The 15,910-nt window shown below is 36.0% G+C and overlaps 1 protein-coding gene across 2 annotated transcripts in view; it reads left to right on the top strand.

The window, feature by feature from the left end:
* LOC105927523 overlaps positions 1 to 8,426 on the top strand; it is a 28,418-nt gene extending 19,992 nt beyond the window's left edge. For both annotated transcript variants that reach the window (XM_012864291.3, XM_012864301.3), the window contains exons 4-5: positions 4,463 to 4,539; positions 7,880 to 8,426. In XM_012864291.3, coding sequence (XP_012719745.1) covers positions 4,463 to 4,539; positions 7,880 to 8,406 — 604 coding nt within the window. In that variant the 3' untranslated portion in view covers positions 8,407 to 8,426. The remainder of the gene's footprint in view (positions 1 to 4,462; positions 4,540 to 7,879) is intronic.
* The last annotated feature ends 7,484 nt before the right edge of the window (positions 8,427 to 15,910 follow it).

Below are 15,910 nucleotides of genomic sequence, written 5' to 3'. Positions count from 1 at the left end.
GAAAATTTTCAAAAAATTTGAAGGAATTTGAAAAATTTGAAGAATTTGACAAATTTGAAGAATTTAAAAATTTTGAAGAAATTTGGAGAATTTGAACAACTTTGAAGGAATTTGAAAAATTTGAAAATTTAAAAAAATTGAAGAATTTGAAGATTAAGAACAACTAAAAAAATTCTGAAGAAATTTAGCAAGGCGCCTGCCTCGTGGTACCGTCAAAAATACTAACAGGGAGTAACACTGCGAATTTCAGCTTCCTACGGTCTTCACAGCACCCGCAGTAGCCTTCGACAGGTGCCATGTTAAGTCAATGGACCTCCTAGAAGCCTCTGGCTAAAAGGGTTGTCATGGAGACTCCCTCACAGCTGTAGCCCTCTATTTGTCTGTAAAGGCAGAACAGCCCCGCCAAAGCAGAAGTTGGTAGGACCTTTCTAAAGCTACTTCTGGTTAGCAACATGCTAACCGTTAGCTGCTAGCATGGTTGTGTTCAGTATCACCGGGTGATTGTACTCTGTCAGTTTGGTCCAAATCCTGTACTGGGAAGTGCCTCAAAAAGGGGTGCCAATACTTAATGTCACCAAACGTGACCAAAATTCATGGGTCAGATTGGCCTCCTTTAGCAACTCAGCCTCACCACATCTGGGCCCAGAACTCAACATTTGACCAAAATGGTCAGTAGCTCCATTTCCCACATGTGGCTGGTGCTGTATTGGCCAATTGGGTCGTGTCTGGGCATCATGCCAGGTCCTGTTGGAAGCAAAGGCCCAATAGAAAAGCATGTGAAATCCAAAATGGGTCAGAAAAGTGACATATCGCTGAAAGTCACTTGAAAATTTTAAAATGTCAAGAGGAAGTGACTGTGCGAATTTCAGATTGCTACATTAATCATAGCCGCTGCAGCGGGCGTCGAAAGTTGCCATTGTATCTCAATGGAGATTCTCCCTCTGGCCCTCAGAGTTCCGTCGTCATGGAAACTCACTGACACAGCTGCAGCGGCCAGTCTCCCGAAGTGCAGAGACTTTGTCAGACTCTGCCTCATTGAAATAGAATGGAGAACTTTGCCTGAAACAACGCTCCATATCTCCTGTTCTGTAAATGGTAGAGACATAATTTTTTCAGCGTTTAGTTCGTAACGGATAGGAGAACAAGAAAAACTATCGGTTTTTGCTAGAAATATTTTAATTTAGGCGTAAAAAATTATGATATAAAGAGGATTTTTATGAAATTTGAGAAATCCTCTACAAACGGTCCCGAACAAATCGCTGTAGCTGAAAAAGTATAAGAGATATCAAAATAATTCTTTCACTCTGAGTATCAGCAGGCTTTTGAGGACTATGGAGTTCATTTTTAGGTTAGTACAAAAATCGGTGTAGGCACAGCGATGATGTAAAAAGTGGATGATGTGGAAGAATGAAGCTCCAAAGCGTTTTAAGGATTTTGCACATTCGCTACTCCCGAACAAATTGTTCCTGCGGAAAAACCGTAACAGTTATCCACAAAATTCCTTTTTTATGAGTGCCAGAAGGGTCGGGACATTCATGTGTGAAAGTCTCATGCCTGTACATAAAACGGTTTAGGAGTAGCGACGATGTAGAAAAGTGCCTCATTTGGGGAGATTGAAGTCTGATCATGTTTTAGCATTTTCCCAAAACGCTACTCCCGAACAAATTGTTCCTGCGGCAAAACTGTAACATTTATCGACAAAATTTCTCTTTTGTGAGCGCCAGAAGGGTCTGGACATGAATGTGTGAAAGTCTCGTGCCTGTACATGAAACGGTTTAGGAGTAGTGACGATGTAAATACATGTGATGTTTTGGATTTCCAGGTGTCATTTTTGAAAACCGCTCCATAGGAAATGAATGGGGAAGGTTTCGGGTTAGTGTCGCTCTGAGGTGATTTGCGAAAAATCTATAAATCCCACACCAATGATGGTTACATTTTCCGAATCCAGACAAAAATTCCTACGTTTTGATGTATAATTTATGTGGATAGGTTGAAAATTGAGCGAGTGAGAAGAAGTTGTTCGGAGAAGAAGAATTTGTTGAATTTCTAGAGTGCGCACTCTAACAGAGGCTCCTTGACAACCATAGCAACGCATGTTATTTGCTGAATTTCTTGAAAAGCCAAAATTATTTTAAGGAGGTACTATATGAAAATGGTAAAAGATATGAAAAAGCTGAACTATACCATAATAGCTGAAAGATATCACTACATTTTAAAAGTTGAATGGCGTTTCTAGCTGAAAGTAGGCTGAAGCAGTAAGCTGTCAAAAAGCTGAAATATTTGAAGAATTTGAAGGATTCTCCATTCATTTGAATGAGAGCAAAAAACTCACAAAAAGTTGAATATTTTAAATATTATAAAAGTTATAATTACCAAAAGTCATAGCAGTAATGTCCTGAAGGAGCTGAACGTTTTGATACCAGAATGGTTGAAATCGGTTGAAAAATGCGGAACGAGTTAGGCGTCGAAAAACGTACGGAATAATAATAAAAAGTAAAGAAAAACAGGAAAACAATAAGTGAGAATGCTGTATAGCATTCTCACTTGACTAGAAAAAGCTGTTCCTACGCAACAGCGAGTGAGAATGCTAATCTGCAAAATGATTTGAGGAGAAGATGCAGACGTTTCATGCAGAAGAGAAAAAAGCTGAAAAACATTTAAGAATTTGAAAAATTTGAAGAAATTGAAAAATTTGAACAATTTGTAGTAGTAGTAGCAGTAGTATCAGTAGTAGTAGTAATAGTAGTAGTAGTATTCAGTAGTAGTAGTTGTAGTAGTAGTAGTAGAAGTAGTAGTAGAAGAAGTAGTAGTAGTAGTATCAGTAGTAGTAGTATCAGTAGTAGTAGTAGTTGTATCAGTTTTTAAAGAATTTGAAGGAATTTGAAGAATTTGAAGTAATTTGTAGTAGTAGTAGTAGTAGTAGTATCAGTAGTACTAGTAGTAGTAGTTGTTGTATTAGTAATAGTAGTAGTATCAGTAGTCGTAGGAGTAGTATCAGTAGTAGTAGTAGTATCAGTTTTTAAAGAATTTGAAGGAATTTGAAGAATTTGAAGGAATTTGTAGTAGTAGTAGTAGCAGTAGTAGTAGTAGTATCAGTAGTACTAGTAAAAGTAGTTGTTGTATTAGTAGTAGTAATAGTAGTAGTATCAGTAGTAGTATCAGTAGTAGTAGTAGTATCAGTTTTTAAAGAATTTGAAGGAATTTTGTAGCAGTAGTACTATTAGTAGTAGTAGTAGTAGTATCAGTAGTACTACTACTAGTAGTAGTTGTATTAGTAGTAGTAATAGTTGTAGTAGCAGTAGTAGTTGTTGTAGTAGCAGTAGCAGCAGTAGTATCATTGGTAGTAGTAGTAGTAGTATCAGTAGTAGTAGTAGTAGTAGTAGTAGTAGTATCAGTAGTACTAGTAGTAGTAGTTGTTGTATTAGTAGTAGTAATAGTAGTAGTATCAGTAGTAGTTGTTGTAGTATCAGCAGTAGCATCAGTAGTAGTAGCAGTAGCAGCAGTAGTATCATTAGTAGTAGAAGTAGTAGTAGTAGTAGTAGTAGTAGTAGTAGTGGTAGTAGTATCAGTAGTACTAGTAGTAGTAGTAGTAGTAGTATCTGTTGTAGTAATAGTATTGGCATCAGTTGTATCAGAAGAACTAGAAGGAATTTGAAGAATTTGAAAAATTTGAAGGAATTTGCATTCATTTCAATGGGAGCAAAAAACGCACAAAAAGTACAAATACTTCAAAAAGTATAAAAGGTACCATAACCATGAGACATAGCAGTAATGTCGAGAACGAGCCGAACGTTTTGGTACGAAAATCGTTGAAATCGGTTGAAGTATGCAGGAGTAGTTAGACGCACAAAAACGTACGGAATAATAATAATAATAATAATAAAGAAAAACAGGAAAACAATAAGTGAGAATGCTGTATAGCATTCTCACTGATAAAAATACAGAAAAACAGGAAAACAATAAGTGAGAATGCTGTATAGCATTCTCACTTGATAATAAACACAAGAATAAACTAAGAAACCAAACATAGAGGAAATGTATGGGAACACCTTTCTAACAGTAATAGTAGCAGAAAAGAAATAACTATGTATGGCAAGATCTTTAGAATATAAATGAACAACAAGGAAATGATAAAAGCACAAACACAAAGAAAAACCTGAACACCCAAGAATCGTAACATTTTTATACAAAAAACTTGATGCTCTGTAACATGTCCCGAGGTAAAATAAGTTAAATGCATACCTTGGCATGTTTATTTATCATTTAAGTCAGGAAGGCACTGTAGCCATGCAGTGTTAATTCAAGGCTCATTGACATGTGCAGGCCAGATTTTAATACAGGTTACGTCTACATGCCGGCTGTATTTTTACATCTCCAGATCTGGTTATTAGGGTCAAGTTTCTAACAGAATGATAGTTCAAAAGACTAATTTCAATGTGTCTTTGTCCTTAAACCTTTTTAGGAGCAACAAATACCAGATGAGGCAAGTTGACTCAGGCACACCTCCTCTTCCTCCCCGAACGCAGTTTCTCACAGCAGGTAAGGCTCCGCCCCCTTCCAGTACCGGGCCCTGAAACACAAAATGTTTGCAGCAACTGTAAAAACCTCGCAGAAAATGACAGTTTAACTTTTTCCACGAAAAACGCTGACACTCGAGCAGAAACAGAAACCCACACATTCACTTTCAGTTAAGCTTTCGGAGGCAGAGTTCCTTTAATTTAGGCTAAGGGTATTTAACGGCCTTCTCTTTTATTTGACACAGTTATTCTCAAGTGCGAGTTATTATTATAATAATATTAATAATAATAATAATTATTATTATTGTCATTACTAGTATTAGAAATCAGGAGATATTTTTAGTTATTTTTTAACTCTCAAACTAAGGGTGTGTTTTTTCAGGACTCAAACCAGGAATGTTTTCAAACCAGAACACAGTTAGATTAACTGAGAGCAGATTTTTATGTAATGCAGATGGCCTCCCGTTAGAAATTATGAGCCTGACACGTAATGCAGAAAAGAAAAGGCGGCCTTAAAGCCTTGCGGTACTTGTCAAAGTAATGTTTCTTACAAACAGTTTTGTGTTTGCCACTTTAAAGCTCATAAAAAAAGCTTTTAAATAATCTGTAATAATCAGACCCACAATAAATGGTAAACACATTGAAGCTGGTAAGAAAGCGTCACTTTCCACAGTGCAAAGAGTGCTGATATAAAACAGATTACGGTTTGTAAATGCACTCTGACACAAAGATCTTAATTTACAGAGACATGTTGTTTGGTCTGATGAAAAGTGAAGAGTTTGGGCCGTAATGATAATGAGGAAAAACACCAATCCATCTATAAAGTACGGAAAAAGAGGCATCATGCAGGTGAAACTGGTGCATTTATCAAAAATAGATGGCATCGAGAACAAAAGGACAAGGTACCAATTTCCAGTAAGGCCCCCTTTATTAATGGGTAATAAAGAAGTTTATAGATGCATTATTAAATAATATGTAAACAGTTTATAACTCATTCATATGTGTTTTATATGCATTAATTAAGGCCGAGCAAGAGACAAAACTAACTGTTCTCTTGCCAAATAATTAGCCTAATCTGTTTATCTATATATTTAATCTAGAGTTGGTTATATTAAAGATTCCTGGATAAATTACTACCTTGTAAGAGCAAAACCGGTCAGTTTTGTCTCTTCCTCGCCCTTTAATAATGCATAATAAACACTTATGAATGAGTTATAAACTGTTTACATATTAAACAATTTGAATAAACATACAGAAAGCATAAAATCAAACGACTTCATTGTTTCTGTTCATAATAAGAACTAAGATAGGTAAATACTTTTCTGAATTAAAGTAATTTTGTCCAGATTTTCCAAAGCTACAACTGGAATAACTTCTTTTTTTCATTCTTTTACTGGAACGAACTTCATTACTAACATTTTAAAGCATAATTATTTATATTCATAAATTACCAAAAGAAAAAACATTACATTAAGCGAAGTAATTCCCTGACTAGACCTCTTTAGTTTCACTAGAACAAGTTTCATCACTAATAATTCAAAGCCTAATTATTTCTATTCATACATTAACAAAATCCTTAAAGCTACAACTTAAGGTCTCTGATCCGACCTTTCTAAACTGCTTAAGTTGATTCTCGCTAACAGTTTTGATCTCATAAAATAAAGGGTAAATGGAGGCCACTATGTGAGCTACAGGCTGTTTTACCATAAAAAGAGGAGCCTAAATATTAGCCAGTGATGTTTGTGAGTTATTATGGGATGTTAAGGGCTTATAATAACCTGTCCATGTCAGGCGTAGCTTCATAATAATGACTACATGAATCTCTTTCCAGCTGAACTCTGCATTAAACAGCTTTTGATTATGTAGGAAACAAAAAAAGTAACTCACCCCCAAAATTATTTAATGGCAAAATTATTAGGATGTCAAAATAAAAGCCCTTCCTGTTCCATTCATTCTGCAGTTTGAGTTTAATTCTTTTTATTCTGAAGCTTAATGCTTGTTTAGAGCAAAACATAATGAAGAATTGGACAAACAGGTGTCAACATGGTCATAACAAAGATAAAAAAAAAACACTTTGTTGGATTAAATCAGAAATTTAACATTAACATGTGTTAATCTATTAGTTTTTTTCACAGCATAAATGTATATTTATTTGCCCCAATTTCTAATGGGGCAAATATTATAGTCGATCAATTCTCAAAATAATAAAAAGCAACCTTTATCAGTTTTATATTTGAAGGTGAAATATTAAAAGATAGCTGTTAATGAATATTAAAAAGACAGAGAGATCATCATTAAATGTCCATGTTGTAATTTAGGCCTGAGCACAAACAGGAGAGCGATGCAGATTCAGAGGTGACACAAAGAGGTGATATAAAAATGTATATATATATAAATAAAAAAATAAAAAAAAGATTCAAAAGTGAGCTAGATGTCGTGGGTTTGATGACAACTTTTTTTTTAGTCATCAGAGACTTGAGATTTTACTTGAACTTGGAAAAACATCTCTGGATGATGCATGAATGCTTCTTTGTGCTCCATGATGTTCTCCTGGTTGGTTCTGCCTCTGACCCTTCTTGTGTGAGGCTTTTAAGGAAGATCTCGTTATGACCCCTCACTTATCGGTTGATAAGATTCCTGTGCTTTCTGTGTCTCTGTTCTGTCTTCTCTAAGCCCCAGTGGGTGGAGGCAGATGAGCGTTCACACTGAGCCTGGTTCTGGTTCTGCTGGAGGTTCTCCTCCCTGTTAAAGGGGAGTTTTCCTCTCCACTGTCGCTTCATGCATGCTCAGTATGAGGGATTGCTGCAAAGCCATCAACAATGCAGACGACTGTCCACTGTGGCTCTACGCTCTTTCAGGAGGAGTGAATGCTGCTTGGAGAGACTTGATGCAACCTGCTGGGTTTCCTTAGAGAGGAAACTTTCTCACCAACCTGGAGGATCTGATGGAGTCTGACTTTGGAGAGAGCCTTGAGATGATGTGTATCATGAATTGGCGCTATAAAAATAAAAATGAATTGAAAATTGAATTGAATGTTTCCCCCGTATAAACAATTACCATATTTTTTATAACAAGGATATTATATTATAAGTCCTTATATTCAAGCATCACATCCAGATGTTTCTGCAATCTTTTGACCTCTTTTTGACCAATGTGTCTGGAGGATCTGATTGAGTTTGACTTTGGAAATGACATGCATCATGAATTGGCGCTATATAAATAAAATTTTATTGAATTGACTTGGTTGGAGGATGCACTAATTGTTTAGTTTCAAATAACAGTAGGTTAATCAACCAAATAATGTTTTTTTTTTGTCCATACATGATTGCAAACCGAAAAAAAAATTAAATTTGTCGTTTCAGGCGCCCAAAGCTATGAGAACCTGGCTGAAGAGCTGGACTGCGAGGACCAGAGCGAGCACGACTACGAGGAGACCCTGGACCAGAAGCTCGACGCCGTGAAGGTGGAGGAAAACAGGATCCTCGGTTCCGCTCCGCTCTGCAATCACCCGAACAGAAACTCAGAGGCTTCGGTCGGCCTGAGCTACGAGAATCTGGCAGAAGAGCACGACTACGAGGAGAGCATGGATCCACAGCTGGACTACGTGGAGGTGGAGGACGAAGCCGAGCGTTTTCCTCCTCCGGCTCCTCTCTGCAACTCCGACCCAAACATGAAATGCAACATTTCTTTGGCTCAGAGCTACGAAAACCTCGCCGACGAGAACGATTACGAGGAGAGCACGGACCAGCAGTGGGACTATGTGAAGGTGGAGGACGACGAGGCGCTGGTGTCTCATCACAAGGCCAGGGACAACCACTCCACCGCCTCCACGGAGGACTACGATGACATCGGAGGCGACGATGACGAAGACTATGATGATGTGGTATGAGGTCACGAGAGGAAGAGAGACCTTTGTCTGACTCCCAAGGAGCAGATTCTCTTTTATTCTCATCTTCAAGTGTTATTCACAGCTTTTACAAAGCAGAACGACTGATATAGCAGAGTTTATGATTCCTCCACAACTTATCAATTAATACTGATCATTTATCAGTGTGGAAGGCTTTTTTCCCCCTTTTTTGCTTTATAACTTTGTGAACTATGTTTTTTTTTTTTTTAATAAAGCACATTCAATTTATATTTGGAAAAATGTATAAGGAGTGAACATATCGTTTTTTTTAACTCAACTATTATTTATACAGGCAGTCTCATTGAGATCCATAATGTGATTTAAAGGACAGAACTGTAATAATAATAATAATAATACATTTAATTTATACAGCACTTTCTATCAAAAGATCTCCAAGTGCTACAGGGGAAGAGAAAAAAAAACATAAAAAAAAACCGTTAAAAAGCGTTAAAAATAAAACATCTAAAGGGGACCAAAAGCTTTGCTAAAAAGAAATATTTTAAGGCCTTTTTTAAAACACTCGGTGGACTGAGGTGCCCTCAAGGTGTCAGGGAGGGCAGAGCTGTGTTGATAAAAACAAACAAAAAAAAGTCACAGAATTATTAAAACATTCACATTAAATATGCTAATTGAATGATGCATTGCATGAATGTCACCAATAGATAATTGATTGACTGCATTTAAGCTTCTTTTTTTTGGAGCAGAGATGATCAAACAAGATAAAAGTGAACAAAATGGCAGAACAGCAAAGAAAAACTTGTTTTAAATAACTACAACACTGGTGTGTTTTTACATGTTTCTAGTTTTAAAAAGGTGAATTATCAAAAGTTTAAGATACACTGAATATTTTATTTTAATTATGGGTCATTGTTGTGCTGTCAAAACATATTTACCCCTTTAGAGATTTTATGCTGTTAAAACCTATTTGTCAAACTTAAATGTTTCCGATTATTCTTAACATTTGACAAAAAATAACTTGAGTAAATACAAAATACAGTTATAATTTGGGGTTTTATTCATCCAGGGAAAATAAAGCCGTCCAAATTAACCAGATCTTCTGTGGGGGAAAAAGTAAATGCACCCTAAACTCCAATAACTGGTTGTTCATCCCTTGGCGGCAACGACTGTGATCAGATGTTTGTGATAACTGGTAACGTCACTGTGGATGAATTCTGACCCACTCTGCCTTGCAGAATTGTTTTAACTCAGCCTTGCAATATAAATGGCCAATTTAAGGTCGTATAACAGGATTCTGATAAGGTTAAAGTCCAGACCTTGACTAGGCCACTCCACAACCTTTATTTTGTTTGTTTTGGATCAGTTTCCCATTGCAGAATCAAAGAGCATTCAAAGTTGCACAGAGATCCCCAGACATTCACCTGCAAGATGTTCCTCTTCTGAAATCCTGTTATAGTTTTGGGTCAGATGTAACATGATGTACACCAGGGGCGATTCTAGGATCTGACCTTTAGGGGTGCTCAGCCCCCAGTGTTGACTGTGATTCCTGGCACGAACAACAGGCTTTCCGTTTTTAGTCCAGATGTAAGATTCTTAGAGTTGACACATTTTTGAGCTAAAGCTCATCAAACAAGCTACAATATAGGCCCATCCAAAAGCAGCGGCAAACAGATTGAAATGTTTTCACTCGATAAAACCTTGTGCATTTGTAAAACCTGCATGATGGCAATAGTTAGACCAGCTTTATTGATAAAACTGAGGAATAATTTCCCTAAAGACACAAAACTAGGGTTAGGGCACTGCTACATAGTGTTTGTCAGCTGGCTGAAAAAAGGGCTGCTATTACTGCACTTTCATTATTGTCGTATTGCTTTGCTTACAAATTTAGCAGTTTGGATATATACCCAGTTGTGGAAAAGCATTTATTTATTTATATATACATACATACATATGCCATTAGATATGCAGTCTCATATAAGACATAAGCCTACCATATATTATGGCGGTCTAAATTACAAAATTACATTAAAATTATTATTTTTATAAAAAATTATACAAATGTTTTATCTTTGGAACAGAATCAAGGTGTAATATATTCAACAAATTATTAACTAACATGGTTTAAAACAAAGAAATAACTTCTATAAATATAAATAGACAACACCTACAAACATACAATTAAAAAATAGTTGGAATGGAAATTAATTTACTGATTATTTAATGTATTTTTACAGGTAGTGAAAAAAAATGAAATGAACCAGCATGTGTACATGACTACAACTGATCCAGGTTAGGTCAGATGTAGTCATGTTCACTTAAACATGGAGCCACCTCTGCTGGAGCAGGAGGCCGCTTCCAGACAGCTCTCTGCCACTTTAAAGCTAACAAAGCTTGCCTCACGCACCACCATAAAATAGACCAGGACCCTGAGCTGAAGAGAGCTGCTCTCAGTGTGAAGTTTCCCCTCCTTCACAATAAATATGTATGTGTGGAGGCAGCAGAGGTCCTCGGGGGACTTCCAGTGGATTTGCAGGGCTTGTTTGATCAGGTCGAGGTTCTCATCAGGACTTTGATGGCGCTGCCTGTGTCTTCATGTGACACTGAGAGGAGTTTCCGTACTCTGCATCGGTTAAAGACAAAGACTATTTCGGTCTATGTGATGTCCATAAAGTGAAGATGGACATAAACATGATCTGCCATGAGTTTGTCGGATCCAGCATCACTGGAAGAAGAACATCTGGTTCTTTTGTTTAGAGAAGTGCTGTTTTTATTTTTATTTTTTGCTGTTAGGTGCAAATGTTATTAGTGTGGCTGGCATAAACTGTGCTTCAGGTTTTCACAGCCAGATGACATAACAGCAGATGAATTGATGAATGGGCGGTTAAAACCTTTTATTTATAGACCCACTGTTACAATCTGTTACTTCAAAGTGCTGTACATGTATAAGTTTCCACATTTATGTGGGATAGTTATAATATCTCATTGAATTTTTGTGTGTTGATTCTGAGGTAAATATATATTTCTGAAGAGGAGTTTGATTTTGTTGGATTATTCTTGAAGATTTTTCTTTTATACCATGAGCTTCAATTTCCTCTGAAGCTGCTTTGATGGAGTATATTAAATATTAGAGCAGCATGCAAATAAATGTTAGATGTAATCATAAAGGTGGACCATTGCTACCTTCCACCTAATACCGTTGATGGTTGAACAGGTAGAAACCTGTATGCAGGTAAAATATGGACTAATAAAGAATAATGCTATTACTACTATAATTACTTTTAATAACGTTTCTTAACATGCTGAAGTAGGGCTGGATGATATAGAAAAACATTGATAAAATGTAAGTCAAATTGATTGATATTGATAATTCTCCAAAAATTTAAATAATAGATTCTAAGTTCAGCTCTGGCCATTTTATGCTGTTGCTTAGTGACCTATATTTAAATAAAGAATGCAGAATTCAAACTCAACCCTTTATTCAACCAACTTTTTATCAAAACAACTACAAGTTATCAAACAACTACAAGTTTTTAAAAAGTAAAAACACGTGTTCTCTGAAGTCTTTGAAGGGGGCGAAGCTTACTGGGCCTGCGTTGTGATTGGTTGAGAGGATGTAATATTACCATACATGGCTAGAATCCAAAAGGAAGGAAAACTGTTATTCTATTGAACTTTTTATTGATCTTTTTTCTGTCATCGATATACGTCTATTGATCGATGCATATATCTTTATTGAATTATCGTCCAGCCCTATGCTGAAGGCTCAACCTTGCAAGAAAAGTTGCAAAGGTGCATGAAAGAGAACGAGAGAGCAAGCTTTTTAGTCCCCCCCCCAAAAAATGAATTGGGTTCTTCTCACCATTCTAGGGGAGTACTGTGAAATATTATGGTGAAGAGTACTGGTTACCATCCATAAGGTGCAATCGGTATAAATATAATTTTCTACCAATCTCTATCAGAGCTCTTAAACAAATTTGATCAGATTTGACCAAGCATGACACATTTTACAACATTTAACATGGTTTTATTGTTGCTGAGTGTGATGTTGTGCTGATATATGTGGATTAAGCCTCGACCACTGCTGTGCACCACATTTCCTCATGTGGGTTAACAAAGAACTGAACTGCAGTGGAGCAAAAGCTTTTCGTGTTAACTATAAAGCCAGATTACTATCTGATTTTATACAGATTTATCTACTGAAGTAAATAAGCGCTGTGATTTTCTCCTGTTATGTCCAAATATTCATGTTACAAAGAAGGCTTTTTTTTCTCTCACTAAGACATCAGTATTATTCATTTTACTTTTAATTGGTTTTAAAGTAAAAAGCAATAACAAATGAAATAAAAATCCAACACTTTTGTCATGAACACCAAAGTTTCTGATTTTTTTGGATCTGAAAGCTGAACTCTGACACATTAGGTAGGTGGTTACCCAGTATTTTTTTAAATGAGCTACTCCTACATGTTTGTTAGGCTGTCGTCAGTAATCAAGATGAATAATCCGCATTCTTTTGAAATGTAGGAGGGACAGGAAGCGAAAAACATCCATTGCATCCTCAGTTTCTTGTCCATATTTGACTGCATTATGCATCCAGCAGTAATCCAAGTTAAGTTTATTTTTTTTTAGTGTTCATGAGATAATTAGTGACTAATCTATTAAAAATCAGTCTGATGGATAAATTGCTCACTTCTCCAGAAACAATCCCTTTAGAAAAATTTATATATTTATTTCGATTTAGAGTTTATTTTAAACTTGTGAAAGACATTTAACACATTCAGCAACGTAACATGTTAAACGATTAGAAGAAGAATCAGGAATCTAACTTAACAAGCACAACCATAACAAGCAAACAAGCAAACAAACAAAACACCAATACTTCATCTAAAGCAGAGGCGTCCAGAATGTTTGGCATGTGGACCAAAATAGTCAAAAGTATTAGTGGGCCAAAAAATATATGTATAAACAAAGCTAAAATTACAAAAAAATTATTACTTTTTGTTATTAATTCAACACTGAAATAAGCATGCAATATTTTAATTAAGCAGATAAAGATGTCTGATGTTTTTGTAGGAAAGGGATGAATAAATCATTGTACATCCTAAATTAAAAAAGGGTTTAGCATGTATGCTTTACTAAAAACAGGGAATCCAGTTTTCAAATGCCTTTGGGATCAATTGAAATTTTTTTTAATTTATTCTCAGCAATTAAACAAAGAGTTTGGGTATTTTTTTCTTTGAAAACACTTGCCGTATTTAGCCAAGCTTAATAAATTAATTGAAAGCAGATTATGTGTTAAATAATTAGGAAAAGTGTATCCATGTCAACCACTTTTGCTGGAGGACAACATGGGGCCGCACAAAATCCCTCTGTGGGCCACAAATGGCCCCCGGGCCACACTTTGGACATCCCTGATCTAAAGAGACAGAAAATCCATCAAGAGTTGCACGGTCTGGAAAACCTTCATTCCACCCTGTTCAGCCATTTTTAGAGTATAACAAGCAACCGATGACTGATCCACTTGTAGTTTGACCCAAGAAGAGCATAAAGATCTCTACACAGCTGTACTTTCAACTTTTCTGCACTCCCAGAGACTCCAAGTACACAACAAAATGTATTTAAGGGCTAAAAAAAAGTGGATTTTGCATGAAATGTTCCCTTTAATTCATACATACAAGTAATTAAAATACATGCAAACACATTAAAAAGCTATTTGAATTCTCCTTATTTGTTCTCTCTGAGCTTTTGAGAGACTTTTCTATAAAAGCCGAAACACTATCTGAATCCTGTCAGGATCCTTTTTATTATGCTTTACATGAAGAGCAAAAAAAAAAAACAATGTGTACTCTCTGCTGTCAGCTTCCACCCCTTAATTATTTGTTTGAGGCTTCTTCAACCTTTTTATTTCAGTTTTCAGAGCTGCAAAAGCCTTTCAGAAACGGGGAAGTAAGAATGTTTGCTCCAGGGTGTGCTCTTTTCATCCACAAATAATGTCCTACATCATTACACTGCATTTTAAAATACTATCAGAGTGGTCTTAGCTTGATCCGCCCATAAAATCTGAAGTTATTTGAATCTGAGGGGCCTCGCACTGAAAAACACATCTGTAACTTTAGATCTTTGAGTGATTTAGATGCTATAAAAATACATTTTTACTCTGGTAAAACAACGGTACTTTCCATTTCTGATGAATTCATCACCAGCACAGTTCCTCAGCCCACAGGAAAGAACAGGAGCTTTGTCTTCTCAAACCGAGGCTTATGCGAATAACCAACGTCTGGCAGCAAATGTTGTGGTTTGAGAGTCCATGAGCCAAGAGGAAACCAAACAAGTTCATTTTCAGGCACTTTAGAGGTCAGAAGAACGTCCAGAGACGGCTAATCAGAAGAGGATTTCTAGAAACCCACAGTTATTACAGTGGGGAATGCGAAACTGTTGCTCAATTTCCTGTTTTAATGAAACAGAGCTCAACAAGTGAAAATAAAATCACGCATTCTTTAGAAAAGAGAACCTCCACCTTCTTCTAGTTGAATTATTGAGAGTCAGGCCCCGAAAAGTTACAAGATGCACGTTTATGCTCCAATTATAATGGATTAAAATCAAATTTATTCATCTTAAAAGGATCAAAAAGGCATTTATTGTTGCCAGCCTTTCCCATTATGGGTGTGCTGTGCTTTGCTGTGAAAGAAACACACAGAAGCAAATAATGATCTAGATATTAGTCTGAAAGGTAGAATAAAATAAAGATAAAGTGGAAAGCAGAGATGATAAAAGAAAAGTTCTGTTTGGTGGAAAGTTTTGGGGCCCAGACAGCCAGTTGTCTTGGGCGCCCCCTGGTGGTTATCAGGCCCGGATCCGCTTCCAGCAGTACGCAGTAAATAGTATTATAAGAAATATACAATAGATGACATATACTACAAAAAATAAAAGAAATAAAACAAAGTAATAAAGTAATTAAACTCTAATACTCTAGCTGATACTCTTCTGACCTACATACTGTAACTTACATACCCCTCTCTAACCACATAATATCATTTCAGACATTATTCACCTTTTATTCTGTTTTAATAATGAAAATTTTTGCTTTCCAATGACTTGGCAGCATATATGCAATATTCATACACTTTAAATATGCAGACTATTTCACTGCGTAGCTATGCACTATGCAACCAAGCCTGGACTAATAGACGTTAATTGCTTTTTACTGAGACGTTTTTGTGAATGCATAAATATTTCTCATTAATGTAGATGTAGATTATATAGTAATATAGTGATAATTCTTTTCCTTTTATGCGCTAACAGGTATAGACTTTTCACACTCCTTAAAAACCTTTTCCATTATATTGCAGAACAAAATTCAATGTATTTTAGTAGGACTGTGTGAGACAAAGCAACACGAAATAGGAAAAGTAAAATGATACCTGGCTTTCAACATTTTACAGATAAAAATAAGAAAAAATGCATTTGTATTTATTTTCCTTTTGCTCTGATATATAAAATCAAGTTTCACAATCAGTAAACAGTTCAACTG

This window comes from Fundulus heteroclitus, chromosome 11, assembly GCF_011125445.2.
Source record: "Fundulus heteroclitus isolate FHET01 chromosome 11, MU-UCD_Fhet_4.1, whole genome shotgun sequence".
Classification (NCBI taxonomy): Eukaryota; Metazoa; Chordata; class Actinopteri; order Cyprinodontiformes; family Fundulidae; genus Fundulus; species Fundulus heteroclitus.
Note: the sequence above shows the minus strand (reverse complement) of the source record. Positions and strands in the feature narration are given on the sequence as shown.